Raw genomic sequence first — 22,696 nt, 5'->3', positions numbered from 1 at the left:
TAACGGTTCAGAGTGAGTTATTGGGCCCCTCATCTCGTAGGGGTACAGGTGTCCACCAGATGCCTACTGAATAACATTTGCTCTCTCGATATTGCTGCCTCACAGACAGACTGCAATCTCTTCCCACTTCCAGATTTAGGGAGGGTGGGAGAAAAGCATACCAATTTTAAGACTTTCTGTACCCTCTTGTTTCAGGCTTTTGTTCAGTCCGTCATGGGCTAGCCTTTATCATGCATCTCTGTAATTTTTCGATTTTAACCCAACAAATGAACATGAGCATTGCCATCCCAGCTATGGTGAACAACACAGCCCCGCCCAGCTTACCCAATGCCTCCACAGAAAAGCCACCCACTGAATCCCAGGATAACTGGAATGAAACTCTGGAGGAATTCAAGGTTGTGGTAAGTTTAAAGAGACTCTGGATCCTTTCTTTGACTCAAATATTTTGAACTAAAGAATTATTTATTGAGCATTGGCTGTATTCAAGGAATTATATTACACAAGAACATAATTTGTATATGAAGTTTTATCGTGACTAAGTGCCTGTAAGTGTAACTAGGGACTAAATTAGAATGAAGGAAACAGATTTTTACCATTTAGTGAGCACAAATTCTTCCCTATGATGAAAATCATCACAAAATAAGTTTCACATATTTACGTTTACTTTCCCTTTCTTCCTTCACATATTTTTAAATTACCTTGTCTATGATGCTTTCTTCTCTACAGGCTTTCTTTTCTTATAAGCTCTCATACTTTAATTGGTCAGTTAATTGTGTAACTGAGGAAACTGTGGGAAGGGAAGGAGAATGTTGGGTATATGCTTAGGTTTTCTTGATAAAATTGGTAGATTGGAGGGCTTGGAGAGAGGTAAGAGGAAAGAGAACTGCCAATTATTTTCTTGCCTCTCAAGTACTCACAACAAAAACTGTCATCTCTCTAGCCAGAGATAAACAGTGATATTCTCTTTGTCATCTAGGCTGCTATGTATGACTGGAGTCCTGAAATCCAGGGAATCATCCTCAGCTCACTCAACTTTGGCTCATTCTTGGCTCCAATCCCTAGTGTCTTTCTGGTTGAACTATTTGGAGCTAGGTACTTGACTGGTGCTGGCATATTTATTTCCTCAGTCCTGAACCTCTTCATTCCACTAGCAGCTGATACTGGAGTGACTTTGCTTATTGTCCTACGGGTCATCCAAGGCCTAGTTCAGGTACCAAGATGTTTTCTAAGTATGAGTAGAACATAGATTCCAAAATGACCTCAGGTAGCCAAGAATCAACTGTTTTTCCAGGTTTTGGCATTAACATGTCAGTATTCAATCTGGGCCAGATGGGCTCCTCCAATGGAAAGGAGTCAACTCACCACCATTGCTCTATCAGGTAACTGATACCCTAATTTTCACCTTATGTGCCCTGTCCAAGAGTACTCTGCAATGGCTTATCAACAGAAACCAAAACCTTGTATTCTAACTGCTCTGTCTTCTTGCTCTAAGACAATATCCTATACTTTCTTTCTTGAGCTTAACCAAAGGTTTTCTGGGCACCAAACATTCCTGCAAATGCTTTTAATTTCATTTTAGTCTCAGAACTAAATCTTACAACTCACTTATATATAACTATTTCCATTTCATCCATAAAGGAATTTGAAACACAAATAGACTAATAACTTGTCCAAAATCACACAGCTACTGAGTAAAGGAGCAGAATTTGAACTTTGTAGTCTGGGTTGCAACTCAACTTTATGATGAAATCTATCTGTAAGAAGCACACAGAGTCCCACGTCTGACTTTCTCACCTAGAACATCTTCTGTTTAGGGTCAGTGCTGGGCTGCTTCATCATCTTCCTTGCTGGTGGTCACATCTGCCAGACCATAGGATGGCCTTATGTCTTCTATATCTTCGGTGAGTTTGTGCTTTTCAAATCTCAGAATCTTGTTTTATGACAGAAGCTGCTGGGCATGATTTCTGTGATGCAAATCATCTATGGTTAACCAAATCCTAATAGATATACATATTTATGTAGCTAAAGTTGATAATGTTCAGAGTTTATCATGTGAAACTTGCAAATGACATTTGAGTTTTAACATCCTGATTGCCTAACTAGAATAACCTGATGTCATTAAAGGCATCATAACAATCTTTCCTGCTTCTATATTAAATCCACAAAGGGGCTCAGAAGAATTTCTTTCATAAGATGTTGAAAATGTAATCTTGGTGGGGTTATATTTTTAGTTATGCTATTTATTTAATACATTCTTTTAAATTTCTCCCATTATTACTACAACCAGAAAATTGTGGAAATGTGACCTAATCATAGGCAAAATACCGATTGGAGGAGGGAATTAAACAGTAGAGGCTGCAATTCAGAGCAGACAAATGTGAGGCTCAGGCATGGACGTAATATACAGAGGGATGCCGTGGAAAGGTTCCCAAGATATATGGAATGTTCCAGAGGCAAAATTCTACTACTTCACAATTTTGCCTTTAAGCAGCCCTGGGTGGGATCTTCCCAGATACTGTCAGCTAATGCTTGTGTTTGTTTGATTTCTGAAACATTTTCTGGAATCCCATCTACAAACTGCCTAATTCCAGTGGAACCAGTAAATCCTGGTGTTTTTCATTAGAGGATAATATTCTTAGATCCAGGGTTCCTGTAACATCAGGCCAATGCATTTGCTAGACAAAAATGTATAAAGATTGATTACTATAGCAGATCAACCTTTAAAGGCTCTGTCATGGAAACCTTAAAAGGGCAGGTCACAAAATTTTCAAGCAATGAGAGAGGCTTACTGTATTCCTGGTTTTGAGAAACAGTAAGCAGTATATACAAAATTAGAACTCACTAAACATTTGTTGAATCAATGTTAACATCCTCCATCCTCAGTGTACAACAGTGCTCCTTTTCATATCTCTTACCCCCTTTTTGATTTTAAGTTCCTTGATGACAAAATTGTGTCTTTGGGTTCTCATATTCTCAAAATCTAGCAGAATGCCTTGTGTATGGTGGCTGCTCTATATCTGTGAAGGGATGTATAAATGACAAACTAGCAAGTGAAGAGAACTTTCAAGACTTTCTTAAGAGTTTAAAAAGGGAATTTTTATACGAATCATATTTCCACTTAATACTAATAATGTTGAGTTGTCCACTACTGTAATCATGTATATATTAGAGAAAATATCTTTGCTGAGGATTAATTTCATTCCATGTTTAAAAACTGAGTAATCAGCTGCACATATGTATTGCTGCTAATTCTTAAGTATTAGAGATGGATAAGAAAAAGTTTAATGATGACAGGAACTTTGAAGAAGCATGACCAACATGAGGGATGCTGGCTGATATCTCGACAGTGAGAGCATTTTCAAGCACATGGGTCAAACACACTAATAACTTGAATTTAAGATACAGCCTTAACAATGGTACATTTTAAAACTTCCCCAAACTCAGTGATTTAAAACAATAATCACTTAGTCTCTTCGTTTTGGGGGACAGCTGGGCAGCTCCTCTGCCTGTGTCTCTCATCTGCCTTGGACAATGGGTGAGCTAGAACATTTTCTTCCTATGTCGATGGCTAAGAATCGAGAGGACAAGGGGAAAAACACAGTGCTTCTTAAGGTCTAGGCTCTGAACTCCTCCATGTCATTGGCAAAAGTAAGTTTCACGGCAGAAGCCAAAGTCAATGGCAAGGAAGTATCCTCCACCTATGATAGATCTATGAAGGGATAGATGCAGGGAGGAGCGGAGTATTGGGGCCATTCTATCAACCACAGGAAACATCTCAGGGCAGAGTCAAACTGGTAGAACTCCAATCCTGTGCTAAGTAGATCTTTCCCTAGGTGGAACTGGCTGTGCCTGTTCTTTTCTCTGGATTCTTCTCATTTATGACGACCCTGTGAATCATCCATTTATCAGCACTAATGAGAAGGAATACATCATCTTTTCACTGGCTCAAGAGGTAAACTGGAGAATTCCTCTGCCATTTCCCTATGTCTGTCTGGATGCCTCAGAGGTGAAGAGTGCAGTAAAGAAAGCTCTTGTCTTCAGATGGAGGCGATATTGATATGTGCTTTCTTCCAGGATTCTCCACCAGGCTGGTCTCTTCCTATTAAGGATATGCTCAAATCCCTACCACTTTGGAGCATTCTCATCTTTCATTTCACTGATTACTGGCATTTTTTTCTCATAACGATGTACACACCAATATACATCAACTCTGTACTTCAAGCTAACATCAGAGATGTAAGTATAGAGAAAACTCATTCTGTTCTCCTGTTGCTTCATATATAACCCTTTCTCTCTCCTATGGTCACCAGGGATTAGGCCCAGCATCTCTATGTAGGAAACACAACCTGATTTACTTGAGTTCTGATTCACCTCAATGTATCCTACTGCTTATTGGGGCAGAGTGGTATGGCTTTAGGTCAACTTGACATTCATAGAATGTCATATGTTTTAAGGGACCTATAAGAACATCTTATGGTTTACTCATCTATAAAATAAACAGCTTGGACCAAGTGACAGTGAGATCCTTTATGCTGTTCGGATTATACACAACAAAGGATGGTCTCCTTTCCTTGCATTTTTTTAAATAGCATTTTAGTTTTGGAGTTGAATTGATAACAGGAATCAACACTTTACAAACTATATAAAAAGGTAAAGAGTGAAAAATCTTACTCTCATTCCTGTCTTTAATCCGCCGTTTTCTCAGTCCATTCCACAGATAAATTTTTTCATTAATTTCTTATTATTCTTCCATTGTTTCTTTATGATAATACAAGTATACATGAACATATATTCTTATTATATTCTTTATTCATTTTTTTACACAAAACATTATATACTGTATATGTTGGTATTTTTTATATGCTGTACAATAGGGATCTTTTCCTTTCAGTACGTGAGAAACTTGTTAAGCAACACTTGGGTTGTTTCCAATCATTCAGCAGTGCTGCAGTGAGAACCTTGTTCATTTGTCATACATTTGCACAACTATTTCTGTAAATTTCTATATATCTGAGTCAGGGATAAAAGCAATATATAAATTTATATATATATTTATTGAAGTATAGTTAATGTACAATATTACATTAGTTTCAGGGGTACAACATAGTGATTCAGTATTTTTAAAGTTATTGTAAAATATTGGTTATATTCCTTGTGTTGTACAATATATACTTGTAGCTTATTTGTTTTATACATAGTGCCTCTTAATTTTCTGCCCCTATCTTGCCCCCTCTTTTTCCTCTCCCCACTGGTTACTGCTACTTTGTTCTCTATATCTGTGAATCTGTTTCTGTTTTGTTATATTCATTCATTTGTTTTACTTTTTAGATTTCATATATATGTGATAACATACATTATCTTTCTCTGACTGACTTATTTCACTAAGCATAATACCCTCTAGGTCCATCTATATTGTTGCAAATGGCAAAATTTCATTCTTTTTTGTGGCTGAGATTAATATTCCACTGTAAATACATATACAACTTCTATACATTCACCTGCTGATGGACACAGGTTGCTTCCATATCTTGGTTATTGTGAATAATGCAGCTATAAACATTGGGGTGAATGTATCTTTTCCAATTAGTGTTTTCATTTGCTTCGGATATACTGTTGAATTTCGTTTGCTAACATTTTGGTGAGAATATTTGCTTCTGTGTTCATCAGAGATATTGGCCTATAATTTTCTTTTTTTTGTAGTGCCTTTGTCTGGTGTTGGTATCAGGGTAATAGTGGCCTCATGGAATGAAATTGAGATGTTACCTCCTCTTCAATTTTCTTGGAATAGTTTGAGAAAGATAGGTATTAGCCCCTCGTTATATGTTTGGTAGAATTCTCCTGTGAAGCTGTTCGGTCCTAGACTTTTGTTACTGGGAGTTTATTTTTTTTATTGCAAATTCAATTTCGCTACCAGTGATTGGTCTGTTCTGATTGTCTATTCCTGGTTAAATCCATGTATGTTTCTAAAATGTGTCTATTTCTTCTAGGTTGTCCAATTTATTGGCATATAACTGTTCACAGTATTCTCATATGATTTTTTTTGTATCTCTGAGGTATTGGGTGTTATTTTTCCTCTTTCATTTCTTATTTTGTTTGTTTGGGTCCTCTCTCTTTTCTTCTTACTGAGCTTAGCTCAATGTTTGTCAATTATGTTTATCCTTTCTTGATTTCATTGATCTTTTATATTGTTTTTCTGTTTTATTTTTGGTCTCTTTTATTTCCTTTCTGATCTTCAGTATTTCCTTCCTTCTGCTGACTCTGGGCTTTGTTCTTTTTCTAATTCCTTTAGGTAGTAGGTTAGGTATTTTATTTGAGCTTTTTCTTGTTTCTTGAGGAAGGCCTGTATTGCTATAAACTTTGTTCTTAGAACTGCTTTTGTTGCATCCCATAGATTTTGGAGTGCTGTGTTTCCAGTTGCATTTGTCTCAAGGTATTTTTGATTTCCTCTTTGATTTCTTCATTAACCTATTGGTTTTTTTTTTTTAGCAGCATGTTCTTTAGTGTCCACATGTTTGTGTTTTTCCTATTTTTCTTCCTGTAATTGATTTCTAGTTTCATACCACTGTGGTCAGAAAAAAATGCTTGATATAATTTCTATCCTCTTAAGTTTGTTAAAACTTGCTTTGTAGCCTGGCATGTGATTCATTCTGGAGAACATTGTATGTGCACTTGAAAAGATTATGTATTCTGCTGCTTTTGAATGGAATGTCCTGTAAGTTCAACTGGTCTATTGTGTCATTTAAGACCATTGTTTCCTTCTTGATTTTCTGTCTGAATGATCTGTCCATTGATGTAAGGGAAGTGTTAAAGTCCCCTATTATTATTGTACTATTGTCAGTTTCTCTCTTTATGTCTTAGTATTTGCTTAATATATTTAGGCCCGCTTATATTAGGTGCATGTGTGTTAAAGAGTGTTATATCTTTTTGTATTGATCCTTTATCATTATATAATGCCCTTCTTTGTTTTTTATTATAGACTTTGTTTTAAAGTCTGTTTTGTTTCATATGAGTATTGCTACCTCTGCTTTTTTGTCATTTCCATTTGTAAGAAATACCTTCCTATCCTCTCACTTTCAATCTGTATACATCTTTAGCTCTGAAGTGATTCTTTGTAAGCAGCATATAGATAGGGCTTGTTTTTTATTCTAGTTAGCCACTCTGTGTCTTTTGATTGGAGCATTCAGTCCATTGACATTTAAAGTGATTACTGATAGGTATGTACTTACTGCCATTTTGTTACTTTTTTTTACTGGTTGTTTTAAATAGTTCTTCTCTGTTCTTTTTCTTTTAGTTTATTCCCTTGTGATTTGATGATTTTTTTTTTTTTTTACTGGTATGCTTGTGTTACTTTCTCTCTTGTTTTTTTTTTTTTTTTGTATCTATTGTAGGTTTCTGATTTGTGGTACCATGAGGTTCCTGTATGTTTACCTATACCTGCTTGTTTTAAACTGGTAGTCATTTAACTGAAACGTGTTCTAAAATATCCACATTTTTACTCCCCTCCTCTGTATTTTGTGTTTTTGATGTCATATTTTACATCTTCATGTTTATCCCTTTACTGTTTATTTACAGTTGATTTTACAATTTGTGGTCTTTTAATCTTCATGCTAGCCTATGTAAGTGAATGATCCACAGGCTTTACTATCTATTTTCCTTTACTAGTAGGATTTCCTTTCCCATAGAGTCTTTCTTCTTGTTGTAGCCTTTTCTTTTCCACTGTGAGAAGATTCTTTAAAATTTTTAGGGTGTAGATTTAGTATTGATTAACTTTTTTAGTTTTTTGCTTGTCTGAGAAGTTCTTTATCTCTCCTTCAATTCTAAATGATAATCTTGCTGAGTAGAGCATCCTAGGTTGCAGGTTTTCCTCTTTCAGTGCTCTAAATATATCATGCCACTCCCTGCTGGTCTGCAGTTTCCACAGAATAATCAGCTGATAGTCTTAGGGAGGCTCCCTTATATGTGACTGTTTTTCTCTTGCTGCCTTTATAATGCTCTTTAACTTTCACTGTTTTAATTGTGATACGTCTTTGTGTGAGTCTGGGTTCATCTTGTTTGGGACCCTCTGTGCTTCCTGTACCTGGATATCTGCCTCCTTCTTCATATTTGGCAACTTTTTTAGCCATAGTTTTATCAAATACATTTTTGACCCTTTTATCTCTCTCTTTTCCTTTTGGGACTCCTATGGTGGGAATCATGGTTTGCTTAATGTTATCCTAGAGATCTCTTAAACTCATCTCATTTAAAAAATTTGTTTTTCTTTTTGCAGCTCTGATTGAATGATTTCCATTATTCTCTCTTCCAGATTACATATGCATTCTTCTGTATCACTTAGCCTGCTATTCCTTTCAATGTGTTTTTCATTTCAGTTATTGTATTCCTCAGTTCTGGCTGGTTCTTTTTAATATTTTCTACTTCCTTGTAAAATTCTGTGTTCATCTATTCATTTCTTTAATTCAGTTAGCATTCTTATTAATACTTTGAACTCTTATCTGGTACATTATTTCTCTTTCATTAGTTGTTTTTTTCAGGGGTTTTCTCTTGTTCTTTCATTTGAATTAAATTCCTCTGTCTCCTCATTTTGCTTAACTGTCTCTGTCTCTATGAAATTAGGTGAAACAGTTACCTATCCTGATCTTGGAGGGGCATCCTTGTGTGGAAGCATACCTATAGAGTCTGCATGGGCCCAGCATCTTTGGTAGGAGAGCTGGATCTGGTGTGAGCATGAGTTACTCTTCCCCCAGGGTGTGCTGACAGCTATCACTGGGGTAGGAGGTAGGGCTGGAGGCAGAAGGGTCAGAGCAAGAGCCAGTTGTGAACCAGGGCTTCTCTTTGGTTTGGTGGCCAACACCACACTATTCAGGTAAAGTGGGTCCCAAATTGCTGTCACTTATTATTCTTTTGCTGTAAACTGTCCATTCATATCCTATTTTTCTGCTGGGTTTTGTTCTTTTCAATATCGATTTCCACATGATCTTTATATATGAAGACAGCGTTAGTCTATTTTTTTTCCACCTGAACTGTAGGCATATTTTTCCTCAGGCACTAAAATTATATTGGCTCATTCCAGTAACTGGAATTTATATTAAAGGTGATGTGTATAAAAGAAACGCTATAGATGTAGACAGTCAATCCAGGGATCAATCTGTGTCATGGTGGGGTTAGTGAGGCATGTACCTCACCTCAATTCTCATTCTCAGAGTGGGATCCTGTCAGCACTGCCCTTTGCTTCTGCCTCTATCTTCATTGTCCTTGAAGGTCTATTGGCAGACTTTCTCCTCTCCAGAAAGATCCTCAAACTCATTACCATCAGGAAACTCTTCACCACCATAGGTAAGAACCAAGGTGGATACAGGGGTGGATATGGGATGCACAGGGCAGCTTCCTATTCACTCTGTGTTTGTCCTCCTGCCCCAGGGGTTCTCTTTCCAGCTGCACTCTCTGTGTCCCTTTTTTGGGTCAGATCCAGCTTCAGCACCACTATGGTCTTCTTGATGCTGTCTTCTGTCATCAAAAGCCTCATCCAATCAGGAGCCTTTGTCAACTTCTTGGATATCGCTCCTCGGTAGGGATCCCTTTACCTAATCCTCACAGAAGCTCAGTTCAGGTCCAGCATCCCTAAACCTGCTCTGACATATGGATAAAATGTGAGTGATATATACAATGGGTCACAGGAAATGTTACTACCAGCCCTACATCCAAATAATTCCTGGAAGGGACCCAAAGCTAGCCAACCACTGTAAGCTTAGTTTTTCCAGATGAAAATAGGAGTCAGTGGCCACACTCACAATTCAGCTAGGGGAGAGTCACACCAATCTATGTTGGGGAATGCAGCAGTTACACAGGGCTGGGTCACCGAAAAGACTCATGAAACTTCACAGGGCATTCTCATGTAAGGCTTTAATAGAGGTAAAGGATACAGGATAGCAGGAGAAAAATTTACCTCTGATATAGACAAATATCAGAGATGACTAAGACTTCCAAATGTAGCTCCCAGGGACTGTCCACAGACTGTTCGTAGTCAACAGGGCATATTTCATCTTCAGATAATGAACCACCAAGTTACATGCGAGATACTTTGGTTTCAGGGAAGCCAATGTTTCATCCAAAGAGGAGACTTTTATACCTAAAAACAAGGCTGAAAGATCCGGCGCTAGAGCAGAAGCCAAAAGAACATACAAACTAGGTGCCAACCACAGTCTGTATATTTTTTATAAAGAATGTTGGCAAGTTAATGTAGATTGCCCCTTAGAAGTCCTAGAGAACTGCACTGGATTATATTAATCACTAGTCAGTACATTTCACTCAGGGTTGACCAAGGGTCAGCACACCTCCAGGAATCTTTAGAGATAAGCAAAGAGTTGCAAAGATCAGCTGAGATTAAACACTTGCTTACACAGGAATATTTTTTTTCTCTCACTTTCTCTCTCCCTCCAGGTACAGTGCTTTACTCAGGGGACTAACACAAATATTTTCGTACATGGCAGGAGCCATCTCTCCCACTGTTGCTGGATTTCTCATTGAGCAGGTAAGGTCAAATTTCTGATGCGTATGATAGTCACAAGAATTACCTAGAAAGGTCATCTCTCATTCTTACCCTAGGTTCAACTTGTGCAGAGAAATTATCACATGCTTAGGATGTGGAGTGAGGGAGAATGGTCAATTGTATGAGTTTATGCTTTATGAGCTCTTAGAAGATGAATTTCTCATGCTAATCATCAAATTTTCTAGCAATATTCATGGTATTTCTTACATAGAATGGCCACCATTTTGGTTTACCTGGGACTGAGGGTTTTTCCTGGGATGTGGGACTTTCAATCCTAAAACGCTGAAAATTCCAGGCAATTCAGAAAGAGTTGGTCACCCTATGTAGCAACCCAACAAATATTTACAGAACCAATGAGCGAGACGCTAAGCTTATGACAGAGTGAAGAAGCAGCCTGCACCTCACATATATGCTCATCAGTGGTTAGTGCAGAAATTTCTCTAACCAGTATTGCTTGCATTGCATACTGTTTTTATATTCCTACAGCCTTCCAACCTGGGATAAACATTTAAAGTTGTCATAATAAGCAAATTCATCTGATAACTCGAGCATTTCCTAAGAATCATACTGATACAGACTTTACATGAAGAAAGATGTATATGACATTCACCTGGGACTCATTCTTTCAATTTCCTGTGGTTTCCCCCAGCAAGTCAGGAAAATGAATGGAAAGTAACACAGAAAGGGTATTCTTTTTGATATCAAGTCCTTTCTTTCTTTCTTTCTTTCTTTTTTTTTTTTTTGAAGCTTCAGTTCTCTTCTGGCCACTGACTAACACACTGTCAGGAAATGACTGCTTAAAATGGATATTCTCAACCTGCCCTTGTTTCCCTCATCACTCACTCACTCACTCACTCATCTCTTCATTCAGTCAACAAATACGCACTGAACATTAGCATGTGCCATGCACCATTTAAGTGAATAAAACAAAAATCCCTGTCCTTGTAAAGTCGATATTGTAGGAAAGGAACTGACAGAAAGTTAATGAACTAAACAAAAACATGGTACATTGAATGATGGTTAAGGGCTAAGAGAAGAATAAAGCAGGAGAGGAGAACGGGGCACATAAGAGGGGGCGGGAGTTCCATTTTAAGTAGGGTGGTCAAGGAAGGGCTTATTGAAAAAGTAACATTAAGCAAGGACAGGAAGCAAGCAAATGGGCAAGACAAATGGCTATCAAGGGAGTAAGAACATGCCAACAGAGGGGAAGGCCAGGGCACCAGAAATTTACCTGTATATTCCAGAAACAACCAGAGACATAATACGGGCAGAGTTGGGGGTGGGGGCAGTAGGACATAGTGCCGAGCCTTTCTGAACCAGGAAGAACGAGAACTAGGAGACTGTTAATAACTTGTAGTTTCCTACTTCCAGGATTCAGAGTTTGGCTGGAGAAATGTCTTCTTGCTTGCAGCTGTTGTGGGCATATCAGGCCTGGTTTTCTACCTCATCTTTGCCCAAGCAGAGGTGCAGGACTGGGCTAAAAGAAGGCATTCACCCACTTGTGAGCAAATCTAGTGATGCCCCAGACACCAGTGCTTAGGTGTTCACTCTTTGCTCTTGTGGACATTCCCCTTTCATGCCTGCTTAAATAATGAGCCTTTCAACTTGAATTGACTTTGTTTCCACTATCTTCTCAGAGGCCTTGGCTATGTCATACTGAATGTTCTGCCTGGAGCGTTTATGGGGGATGGGGAGAGGAAGGCTAATTATTTGACTGTGAGCTCCTGAAAGCATAAGTGTGTCTGAATTTCTGTGTGTTCTCTACTCTTTTCACTGTTATTATGACATAAGAAGAAATATATATTTAGTCTATATCCCCAGTTTCTGGCACAGAGCTCCTAAAACCTTTGTAATTTCCTGAGTGACAGGGATGATAGGAGCATCTTTTGTTAAAATATTTGGTCTTAGTCCCTTGCTCCTGACAGAAGAACTTCTAAGATCCTTGGAATCTCTGAAGGAATGAAAGTGTCTTTTTGGTATACTAGGACATGACTGGCGGCTGGGGGCTCTAGGTAGCTTCAGGATGGGGGATGGCTGCCAAAAAGACCAAGGTGTGATTAGAAGGCTGGAACTTTCAGCTCCATCATCCCACGTCCAGGGAGCAGAAACAGGCTAGAGATTTAGTTGTTCCTCAATGGCCAATGACTTAATCAATTATGCCTACACAATAAAACCTCTGCCCTAAACAGTGAGGTTCTGAGAACTTCTGGGTTGATGAGTGCATGGAGGGGCTGGGAGAGTGGTGCCCCTAGAGAGGGCATGGAAGCCCTGCCTCTCTTCCCACATGGCTTGCCCTGTGCATCTCTTCCATTTGGCAGTTCCTGAGTTGCACTCTTTCCTATGCAAACTGGTAATAGTAGGGTAAGTTTTCTTGAGTTCTGAGTCATTCTAGCAAATTATCAAACCTGATGAGGGGGTTATAGGAAACCCCAATTCTGAGGCTAAATCAAACAGAAGTATGGGTACCTTGGGCACCCACTACTTTGATTGGTGTCTGGGTAATTACTGTCAGAATTGAATTAAACTGTAGGACAGCCAGTCGGGGTCCACAGAGAACTGGAGAACAGCTTGGTGTGGAGAACCCATACATCTGGTGTCAGAAGTATTGTGAGCAGAGAGACAATTTTCCTTCAATTATTCTGATAAAAGCATCAGAGGCTGGAGGGCAGTTTCTCACCAGAGAAAAAGAGGAAGCCAGAATCATGCAAGTAAAAACTTACATCTTGGTAAACAGACATTGTCCAGTTTCTCCGTCACCCCTCAAACATTTGTTCATGCTGCCACTCCCATCTCAGATGCCCTTCCTTTCTTCCTCTATTAGAATCTCACCTGCCTTCAGTGGCTCTCATTCAGCATTCATTTTGTTAACCTAACATGTCTTCCGAAAATGCATGTGAGACCTATGCTGACTTGACCCCATTTTAAATGTCTGGAGAGTGTATGGTGTATCTGCTTTCATTAAGCTCCCATGTGAGCAGCATGAGGGCCATGAAAAGGAGCAAAAACACTGAGCAGTAAATAAACATTAATGAACATATAGCATGGGGCATGGCAGAGACTAAAGCCAGACATAGCTTTAGGGAGCTCAACATCTCAGGAGGGTGGATGACTTTTAATCAAAGTGCCACACAAGTGAACATGCAGTGGCTATGGAATGAAATAATGAGGACACCAGGCTATGAGTGTGAATGATAAGGGCATATGCACGAGTCTGAGGGTGATGGAGGGCCCCGACTATGAAGTTTCAATAAGCTGAAATCTGAAGGGTGATAGTTAACTAATGCAGGAAATGGATGAAAAGAACATTCTAAGGAGAGGGCACAGAGTAAGCAAAGGTTTGGTGGCAAGAGGGAGCAATCAAGTATGACCAGAGTACGGAGATTAAGGGAAGCCTGGTTTGTGAGGAGGCTGTGGAAGTATGTAGAGTAGTGGCATTCAGGACACGCCACCCCTAAATATGGCACTTTGGAATATTTAGAGATCTTAAGCCAAAGGAGTTTTTTAAAAAAACAGCAGAAGCAGGAAGGCCCCACTGATCTCTGTCCCTGGTCACAAAACTCCGATGTGAAAGATGCCCTCCTTTGTACCAGAAGGAAGGAAGACAGTCTTATCACCAGAGTCACGGAACTGGGGGCCAAGAAATCTGTACAAAGAAAACTTGTTAAACTAAACTTTTTCTTTTTAGTCATTTCTTTACTACTTCCTACCCCTAGCCCAAACCCCTTTGTCTTATCAATTCTTCACAAATTTATTGTTTCTTTGTCTACAAGATATAAACGCTTCCTGCTCTGGTCAATTCTTCAGGTCTTCATTTTCTTGTGAAAACTCCCTTATACATGTAAAAATTCAATAAAAGTTATATGCTTTTCCTCCTGTTAATCTGTCTTTTTTTTTTTTTGTCAGTTTAATTTTCAGATCCAACCAGAGACCCTAAGAGGAACAGGCAAAACTTTTTCCTTCCCTATAAGAGCACACAGAGCACTGTGGGACTGGAGAGGTGTATTGATCTTTATCTGGAAATCAGTAGAAGATGTAAGGAATTCACTAGAAGAACTATTGGAACTAATAAATGAGCTTAGCAAGGTTTCAGGATACAAGATCAATATAAATAAGTCATATTTCTATATATTTGCAATGAATAATTCAAAAATCAAACTAATTTCATTTAAAGTTGCATTAAAAATATACCACAACTTCTTTATCCAGTCATCTATCGATGGACATTAGGTTGCTTTCACATTTTGGTTATTGTAAATAGTGCTGCTATGAATATTAGGGTGCATGTATCTTTTCAAATTAGAGTTCCCTCTGGATATATGCCCAGGAGTGGGATTGCTGGATCATATGGTAAGTCTATTTTTAGTTTTTTTGAGGAATCTCCATACTGTTTTCCATAATGGCTGCACCAAAACTACATTCCCACCAGCAGTGTAGGAGGGTTCCCTTTTCTCCACACCCTCTCCAGCATTTATTGTCTGTGGACTTTTGAACGATGGCCATTCTTACTGATGTGAGGGGTGTAGTTTTGATTTGCATTTTTCTGATAATTAGTGATATTGAACATTTTTCTCATGTGCCTATTGGCCATTTGTATGTCTTCATTGGAGAACTGCTACTTTAGGTCTTCTGCCCATTTTTGGATTGGGTTGTTTGTTTTTTGCTGTCGTTGTTATTAAGTTATTAATGAGCTGTTTATATATTCTGGAAATTAAGCCCTTGTCAATCGCATCATTTGCAAATATTTTCCCTCATTTCGTAGGTTGTCATTTTGTTTTGCTTATCGTTTCCTTTGCTGTGCAAAAGCTTATAAGATTTATAAGGTCCCACTTGTTTATTTTTGCTTTTATTTCTATTGCCTGGGTAGACTGCCCTAGGAGAACATTGCTAAGATTTACGTCAGAGAATGTTTTGCCTATGTTTTCTTCTAGGAGGTTTATAGAGTCTTGTCTTATGTTTAAGTCTTTAAGCCATTTTGAGTTTATATTTGTGTATGGTGTGAGAGAATGTTCTACTTAGTGATAAAAAAGAATAAAATAATGTCATTTGCAGCAACATAGATGGACCTGGAGATTGTCATTCTAAGTGAAGCAAGCCAGAAAGAGAAAGAAAAATATCATATGCTATCCCTCTTATGTGGAATCTAAAGAAAAGAAAAAAGAGAACACTAATAACTAATCTACAAAAGAACAGACTTGCAGACATAGTAAACAATCTTATGGTTACCAGGGTAAAGGGGGTGGTAAGGGATAAATTTGGCAGTTTGAGATTTGCAAATGTTAACCACTATATATAAAAATAGATAAAAAACAAATTTCTTCTGTGTAGTACAGGGAACTATATTCAACATCTTGTAATAACCTTTAATGAAAAAGAATATGAAAATGAATACATGTATATATATGCATGACTGGGACATTATGCTGTACACCAGAAATTGATACATGGTAACTGACTATACTTCAATAAAATATAAATAAAAATAAATAAATAAAATAAAAATAAGAATTGATAAAAGAAGTTGCATAAAAAAGAATAAAATACTTAGGAATATATTTAACAAAAGAAATGTAACATTTATACTCTGAAAAATAAAAAACATTGTTGAAAGAAATTAAAGAAGATTTAAATGAGTGAAAAAGTCCAATGTTCATGGATTGGAAGACTTAATACTGTTAAAATGGCAAAACTCCTGAAACTGATCCACAGATTCAATGTAATGTCTGTTAGAATTCCCAGCTGATTTCTCTATGGAAATTGACAAACTGATTCTAAAATTAATATAGATTTTCAAGGGACCCACAATAGCCAAAACAGTCTTGAAAAAGAAGAATAAAGTTGGAGAACTCACACTTCAAAGCTTTCTACAAAGCAACAGTAATCAAGATAGAGTGGTACTATTTTTGTTCTTTTTAGGATATGTTTGAGCTTATATGACTATCAGCTTAAAGTAAACAGATATAGTAATGGGTTAATATACTAGAAAAAACAGGGTAACCACAAGTTAAAAGCATACAATAGAGTCACAAAATCCAAAAAGAAACCAACTTTGAATTTAAACTTTTAGCCCCAGCCTGATGGGAAGGTGGAAACAGCGACCAGGTAAACAAGAAAATTGAAGAAATTCTACGTAAACCATGTTTGAAAAATTACAAGCTCAGGGAGAATTGGTCCTAGCCAAAGAAAAGTAATTAGAAAAGTCAAATATGTTAGGCATTTTGGAAGGGAAAAGAAGGCAGATAAAGAATATAGCATGCTAATGGAAAATGAGTATATTTTCAAAGAAGATTTAATTAAGAGTGTAAGCACAACTCAAACTTTAATATTCCCTAAACCTTCTGAATTACTAGAGGCAGGCAAGGGGGCAGGAGGAGGAGCTTTCTTAAGGGAATATAACATAAAATGACAGAAAAAAATGAAGTATACTTGTAATTATAATAAACACAATTGGATTATGCTCATGGAACATAGACAACTCTGAGAGTGGGTAAAATCACTGAACCCAACTATCTACCCTTTGTAAGAAACATATACTAAATGAAATGACCCCCTCCACTGCTTTTCTTTTTCCTTATAATTAATTTGTTAAAGAATCTGAGTCTTTTGACTGTAAATATTTCCAAGGTTTGGAGTTGCTGATGATACTCTTAGGATTTAGTTTAACCTATTCTCTGTATTTGTTACCAAACAGTAGCTATATGCAGAGGCTTAATCACATTCAGTTTGATTTTCTTAGCAAGACCTTGGTGGCGGTGTGTTCTTCCATCAGGATGCACACAGTGTCTCTACGTGTTTTTGTGATGTTAACAGCTGTGGATGTACACAATGTCTGCATCTCTTAATTCACGGGGGTTTGCAAAATGGGGATGTTTCACATCTATCAATTCTTATTTATGTATTAGCTGAACTAATTCTATAGAGAGACATTTCTCCTACTGTTTATTTACCACTGATAGAGTTTGGAGAAGAAAGGCACAACATCAGATTTTCCTTTGAACCCTTTGTCTCCATCATTCACTTGAAAACCATTCTAGTCAGGATCACCTTTAAGGTAACTCTTGCCAAACCCATCAGTAAATTCTCAGACCTTATGTGATTTTACCCCTTGATAATATTTGCCACAGGTACTCATTCCCATCTTTTACACTTTTCTTCTGAGATACCACTGTTCTTCCCACTTCACCAAAGGCCCTTCCCAGTTTCCCTTGCAACCTTCCCCTTTTCTTCCTCACTTTTAAACGTTAAAGAGGCCTAGACTCACAACTTTATACCTCTAGCCCCAATAGCTCCCCAGAAGTCTAGAGCAGTGCATCTGCTGGGCTGCATGCCAATCTCTATCAGGATGTCAAATAGTTTCAGACTTTATATGGTCCCCTCTTCTGCCCCAAACCTGCACCCCTTATTTTTTCCCATCTCAGTCAGCAGCACCACAGTTTGCTCAGGGGCCACCTTCAATTCCTCTCTCTCCTGTATCCCCAGTTTCAAAATCTGTCTTTAATCTGACCACTTCTTACCTTCAGAGATACGTGGTTTGTCTTTCTTTAGCCCAGTCCTGAATTTCTGCTTTAGCGAATATAATGTAGAAAATTAGGCTTATCACATTAAGGGATGACATCAGCGAGAAGATTTTAAGCCAGGAAGATTCTGAAGCCTGAGAAATTAAAGTGCAAAGTAATTATAAGTTATTGGTCTTGTTGTTGTGTTTTGTAGCATTTAAAATATAATATTAAAATTAATACAGCCTCAATGCAGTTCACTTATACATTCTCATAAGGAACAAAAGATGTCATAATTTCACTTTACAAAGATAATCACTATTTGTCTTTCTACATTTTTATCTATGCCTATATACATATAACTTTTCATGTATAAAAATGACATTATATATACACAGTATTAAAGCCAAGAATGCATATGGTTTTTCATTTGGAAACATCTCATAAACATGTTTGCATATTAGGAAATATATGACTGTATCATAACCATTACTGATTAGCAATCCAGAACTTAGATTTATAAAATTTATAAAAGCACCCCTTGTTTCTTTATATTTAAGCCGGGTTTCACTTTTTTTGCTGCTACAAATTTGAATACCTTGGTGGTTAATTACATACACAGCAATGCTTTGGAATAAAATTTATCAAATACCTTCTCCTTATTTATGAAAATGGTTGACACATTTTCTTTTTCAGCCTATTAATATGATCAATTTCATTAATAGACTTCTATTAATAAATAGAGCCATTTTTACTTTCATAGAAAATGGTCTACACAATCCTGATGTCATATATATTTTAAGATGTTGGTGGATTCTATGCACAGGTAATGTATTTTCTGCATCCACAGTCAAAGGTGAAATTTCTGTTATGTTTCAGATTTGCTTTACCATTTTGCCCTGTACCTTTTAATCAGCTGAGGTTAAGTTTTATGTAATTAAATGTGTAAGGCATCGTGATTGGGGTTTTGGTTTCTGGGTCATGCTTTTGAAGGATGTCCTGCTTAAAGTTCAAATAATTATTAACTTCTATTTTACTTTAGTATAGTTATTGTTTCCTTTCTTCATTTACATTGTAATCATCTAGAATTAACTTGGGGGTAAATATGAGAACATACTGTAACTGTATTTTTCTACAAGTGGTTTGCTACTATGTTTTAAAAAAAAATCCATCCTTTCTGGTTTGAAGTGAAACTTTATTATACAAAATGCATTTTTTTTTCAGAACTTGACCAAATCATCTTCAGTTTCATTTAAAACATAATTAAGAGTAGACATTGAAAAAATAAAACTGTATTTTTCCTGCCAAATTAGACATTAAATATATTTAATTATAGTGATTTCTATAATTAAAACATGCCAAATTTGACAGGTAATAGGCAAAAAGAAAGTGAAGGGAAAAAAATCAAGATGTGCTTAGAAATTTAATGATAAATAATAAAGCCTGTGATAATTTTAATAGAAATTCATTGTAATTTGGAATTGAAGTCTCCTAGAAACTTAATATTCCTCTCTTTTCTCATATTTTCACTGATGTTGCTCAATAAGTGCACAGTTTTCTTCATATGGACTTTGCACAGTTTTCAAAATACCCATAGGTATTTTGCAATATTGGTAGATATGATGCTTTAGATTTTTCCACAGCATGCTACCTAACTTTGGGGTTATTTCCCCCCTAGGAAGACAATCACATTCTCTGTACATAACATTTTTCTTCTGCATTTACATTGTATATTCTTGACAGTTGTGTTTGCTAACCTCTTTCAGAATGCTAAACAATAGGATAGAAAACATAGTTCTATTTTTCCTGATTTAAAAGGATATAAGAATAAAAATACTAATAGCTGTTATGCATTGAACACAAACATCTGACACTCATATGCATTATCTAATTTGATAATTGCCTTAGCCCCATTCTGTGTCATCTTAGCCAGCTGGAGACACTGAGGCTTAAATTAAGAAATGTTTCTGATAACACAGCTTGTAAGTAGCTGAGTTAAGAGTTGAACAAGATAGTTTTGCCAGAGAAATGCACACTGTAAGCCCCTAAGTAGCCGATTCTCATTGTATCTAGTACTTTTACTTAAAGGAAACTTTTTTTTCCTGACAATATAATAATACTATCTTTCTTTGGTTAATGTTTACTTCATTTTTTATGCTGTCCTTACAACTTTAAATGTTTCCATGTCTTTATTTTAGGTATGTATTTTATATATAAATAGCACATGAATGGCTTTTGTTTTTAAACCAGTCTTACAAACTTTGTCCTTTAACTGCAGTTTAGTCTATCTATATTTATTGTGATCTCTGGTATGTTTGGATTTATTGCTACCATCTCTCTTCATGCTTTCAATTTGTCCTATTTTCTACCTTTATGCCTACCCCCTACCCCCCCATCCCATTTCTTACCCTTCTTTCACATTGAGGGATTTTTACTTTTGCTTTTTTTTAATTCCATGTCTTCCTCTCTCTCCTGATTTGAGACACACTCTATATCTATTTTTAATGGTTACACTTACTTGTTATTTTAACACACATACCAAAAAATTTAATACTAATCTTTATATTTAAAAAAAAATTACAGGGTCCAGGAGGCGGAGAACCAGGGAGTTGTTGTTCAGTGGGTATAGAGCTTCAGTCATGCAGGAGGACAAAGTTCTAAAGATCTATTATACAACAATGTGCATGTAGTTAACAATACTACCTACACAATATTGTAAGGTACACTTAAAATTGTTAAGAGAGTACATTTTCGTTATTTTTTTGACCACAATAAAAAGAAAAATTTTTTAAAATAAAGTTGAAGAATTCTATAGTCTCTGAATTCATTTTTTAAAAAAGGATACTTTGATGCATTTTTAAAAAAGAATACTTGGATTTGCCATCAGTCTCTCCCAGATTACGTACACTATTTTTTCTTATACTTTAGCTCTATTTTGTTCTTATTTATAAGTCTACATGTTGTATTAGTAACAGCATTTTATAAAGTCAGGAATTTAAAAAAATTTCTCCATTATGATCTTGCATATTTTTGGTTGCATTAATTCCAAGATACTTATAACTTTTGTTACTACTGTGAATAGTATCTTATTTAATTTCTGGTGTCTATAAATGCTATTATTTAAGTATGTTGATTTTGTTTTGAGCAAACTTACTAAGCTCTATTCTTATTTACTTTATATATTTTTAATTTTTTATTGATTTTGTTGGTTTTCCTAAGTAAATAATTATAGAAGCATTGGGAAATTGAAGCTTTATTTTAGTCTTCCTGACTCTTAAATCTCTTTTTATTTCCGTTTAAAACAGTATCCAGGAGCGCCAGTACAATGTTAAAAAGTTGATAAATAGTTGTAGATATGAGCGTCCTTTTCTCATTTGTCACCTTAAAGGGACTACATCTCAAGTTTCTTAATTGTGCAAAAATAATCTATGTATTTTGGTACATAAAAATTTACAAATTAAGGAACTTCCATCCCCTCCCTGGTTGCTAATAGGATTAAAAAAAATCATACGTAGCTATTGGAATGTTCTGCACCAGTTGAGATAATCATGTAAGTTTTGTTTTTCCCCATTGATCTCATGTGATGAGTTACACTGGCAAACTTTCTTATGTTAAACCATATTTTCCTTACCAAGATAAAATCTATCTTGTCATAATGCATTGTTTTTTCATATATGTTTGGCTTTGGCTAACTAATAATTTCTTTAGGACTTTTGCATCTAAGTTCATAAGTAATACAGACCTAAAATTTTCTTTTCTTCCATTGTTATTATCTAATTCTGCTGATTCTGGAATTAAGATTATACTAGCCTCAATTTCTTTCAGAATTTTTTTTAAATTTTTGGCATAAATAGTATAGGATAGGGTAAAATTGTTCATTGAAAATTTGGTATAACAGCTGGAACGCAAACTAGGCCTGAGTTAGTCTTTTGGGAGATAGGGAGATGTTTGAATACTATTTCAGTGTCTTTAATTTTTATTGGTCCATTCAAGGTCTTTATTTTTTTTGAGCAATTTTGGTAAATTCTATATTTTTAGGAACGCATTCAGCCAATTTTTTGGCATAGGGTTGTTCTGAATATCCTTAGCTTTTAATCTATGTCATCTTTGAAAAACTTTCTTTCTCATTTAGTATTTTCTTTATTTGAATCTTCTCTCTTTTATCTTGTTCCAGAAAGTCTATCTGTCCTATTAATATTTTCAAATGACCAATTTTAGGTTTTGTGTACCTTCAGTACTATTTTATTAACTATGGAATTGATTTCTACTTTTACTCTTATTATATTAATCCTTATTCTTTGGGTTTGCATTTTTTCCCAATTTCTGGAGTTGAATACCTAGCTTATTTAGTTTTAGATGTTTTTTCTTATCTTTTATAAAAAAACTTAAGACTATAAATTACACTTAGTGTCCAATATATTTGCCCATGTAACAATTTCATTGTCATCTAGTTTTAAGTATTAGTGAATTCCCTTACGATATTCTCTTAAACCTAATAATTCGTTATTACGGTGTTTAGTTTATAAACATATGCAATCATTTTAGATACCCTGTTGCTATTAATTTCTGATGCTATTGTACTTTGGCATGGAACATAGTCTAGAATATTGAACCTTTGGAATCTAATTTTTTGTTTGTTTTCAGTGGGAGAACTGAGCCA

General features: G+C 36.2%; 2 protein-coding genes across 5 annotated transcripts in view; one reads left to right on the top strand and one right to left on the bottom strand.

Moving 5' to 3' along the window:
- The first annotated feature begins 251 nt into the window (after nucleotides 1-251).
- On the top strand, nucleotides 252-12,058 carry SLC17A4 (solute carrier family 17 member 4). Its single transcript, XM_031688155.2, has 9 exons — nucleotides 252-401; nucleotides 977-1,210; nucleotides 1,292-1,379; nucleotides 1,815-1,901; nucleotides 3,834-3,952; nucleotides 4,075-4,236; nucleotides 9,198-9,562; nucleotides 10,435-10,525; nucleotides 11,915-12,058. Exons 1-9 carry the CDS (start codon nucleotides 267-269, stop codon nucleotides 12,056-12,058), a joined length of 1,425 nt encoding a protein of 474 aa, XP_031544015.2. The 5' UTR covers nucleotides 252-266.
- The window catches only part of SLC17A1 (solute carrier family 17 member 1), a 47,867-nt gene continuing 26,908 nt past the window's right edge, over nucleotides 1,738-22,696 (bottom strand). Inside the window, exons 11-13 of one of the 4 annotated variants that reach the window (XR_012062012.1) lie at nucleotides 18,055-18,191; nucleotides 4,672-4,758; nucleotides 1,738-1,964 (exon numbers count right to left, since the gene is read on the bottom strand). Coding sequence is in view for 3 of the 4 variants with exons in the window: in XM_072944723.1 (XP_072800824.1) it covers nucleotides 18,057-18,191 (135 nt within the window). In the remaining variant the exon portion in view is untranslated. Of the gene's footprint in view, nucleotides 1,965-4,671; nucleotides 4,759-9,975; nucleotides 10,124-18,054; nucleotides 18,192-22,696 lie in introns of those variants that run through there. The other 3 variants (XM_072944723.1, XM_015234613.3, XM_072944725.1) reach the window with 3 other exon arrangements.

Source organism: Vicugna pacos, chromosome 20 (assembly GCF_048564905.1).
Source record: "Vicugna pacos chromosome 20, VicPac4, whole genome shotgun sequence".
NCBI classification, from domain to species: Eukaryota; Metazoa; Chordata; class Mammalia; order Artiodactyla; family Camelidae; genus Vicugna; species Vicugna pacos.
This window is presented reverse-complemented; position numbering and strand designations above follow the sequence as displayed.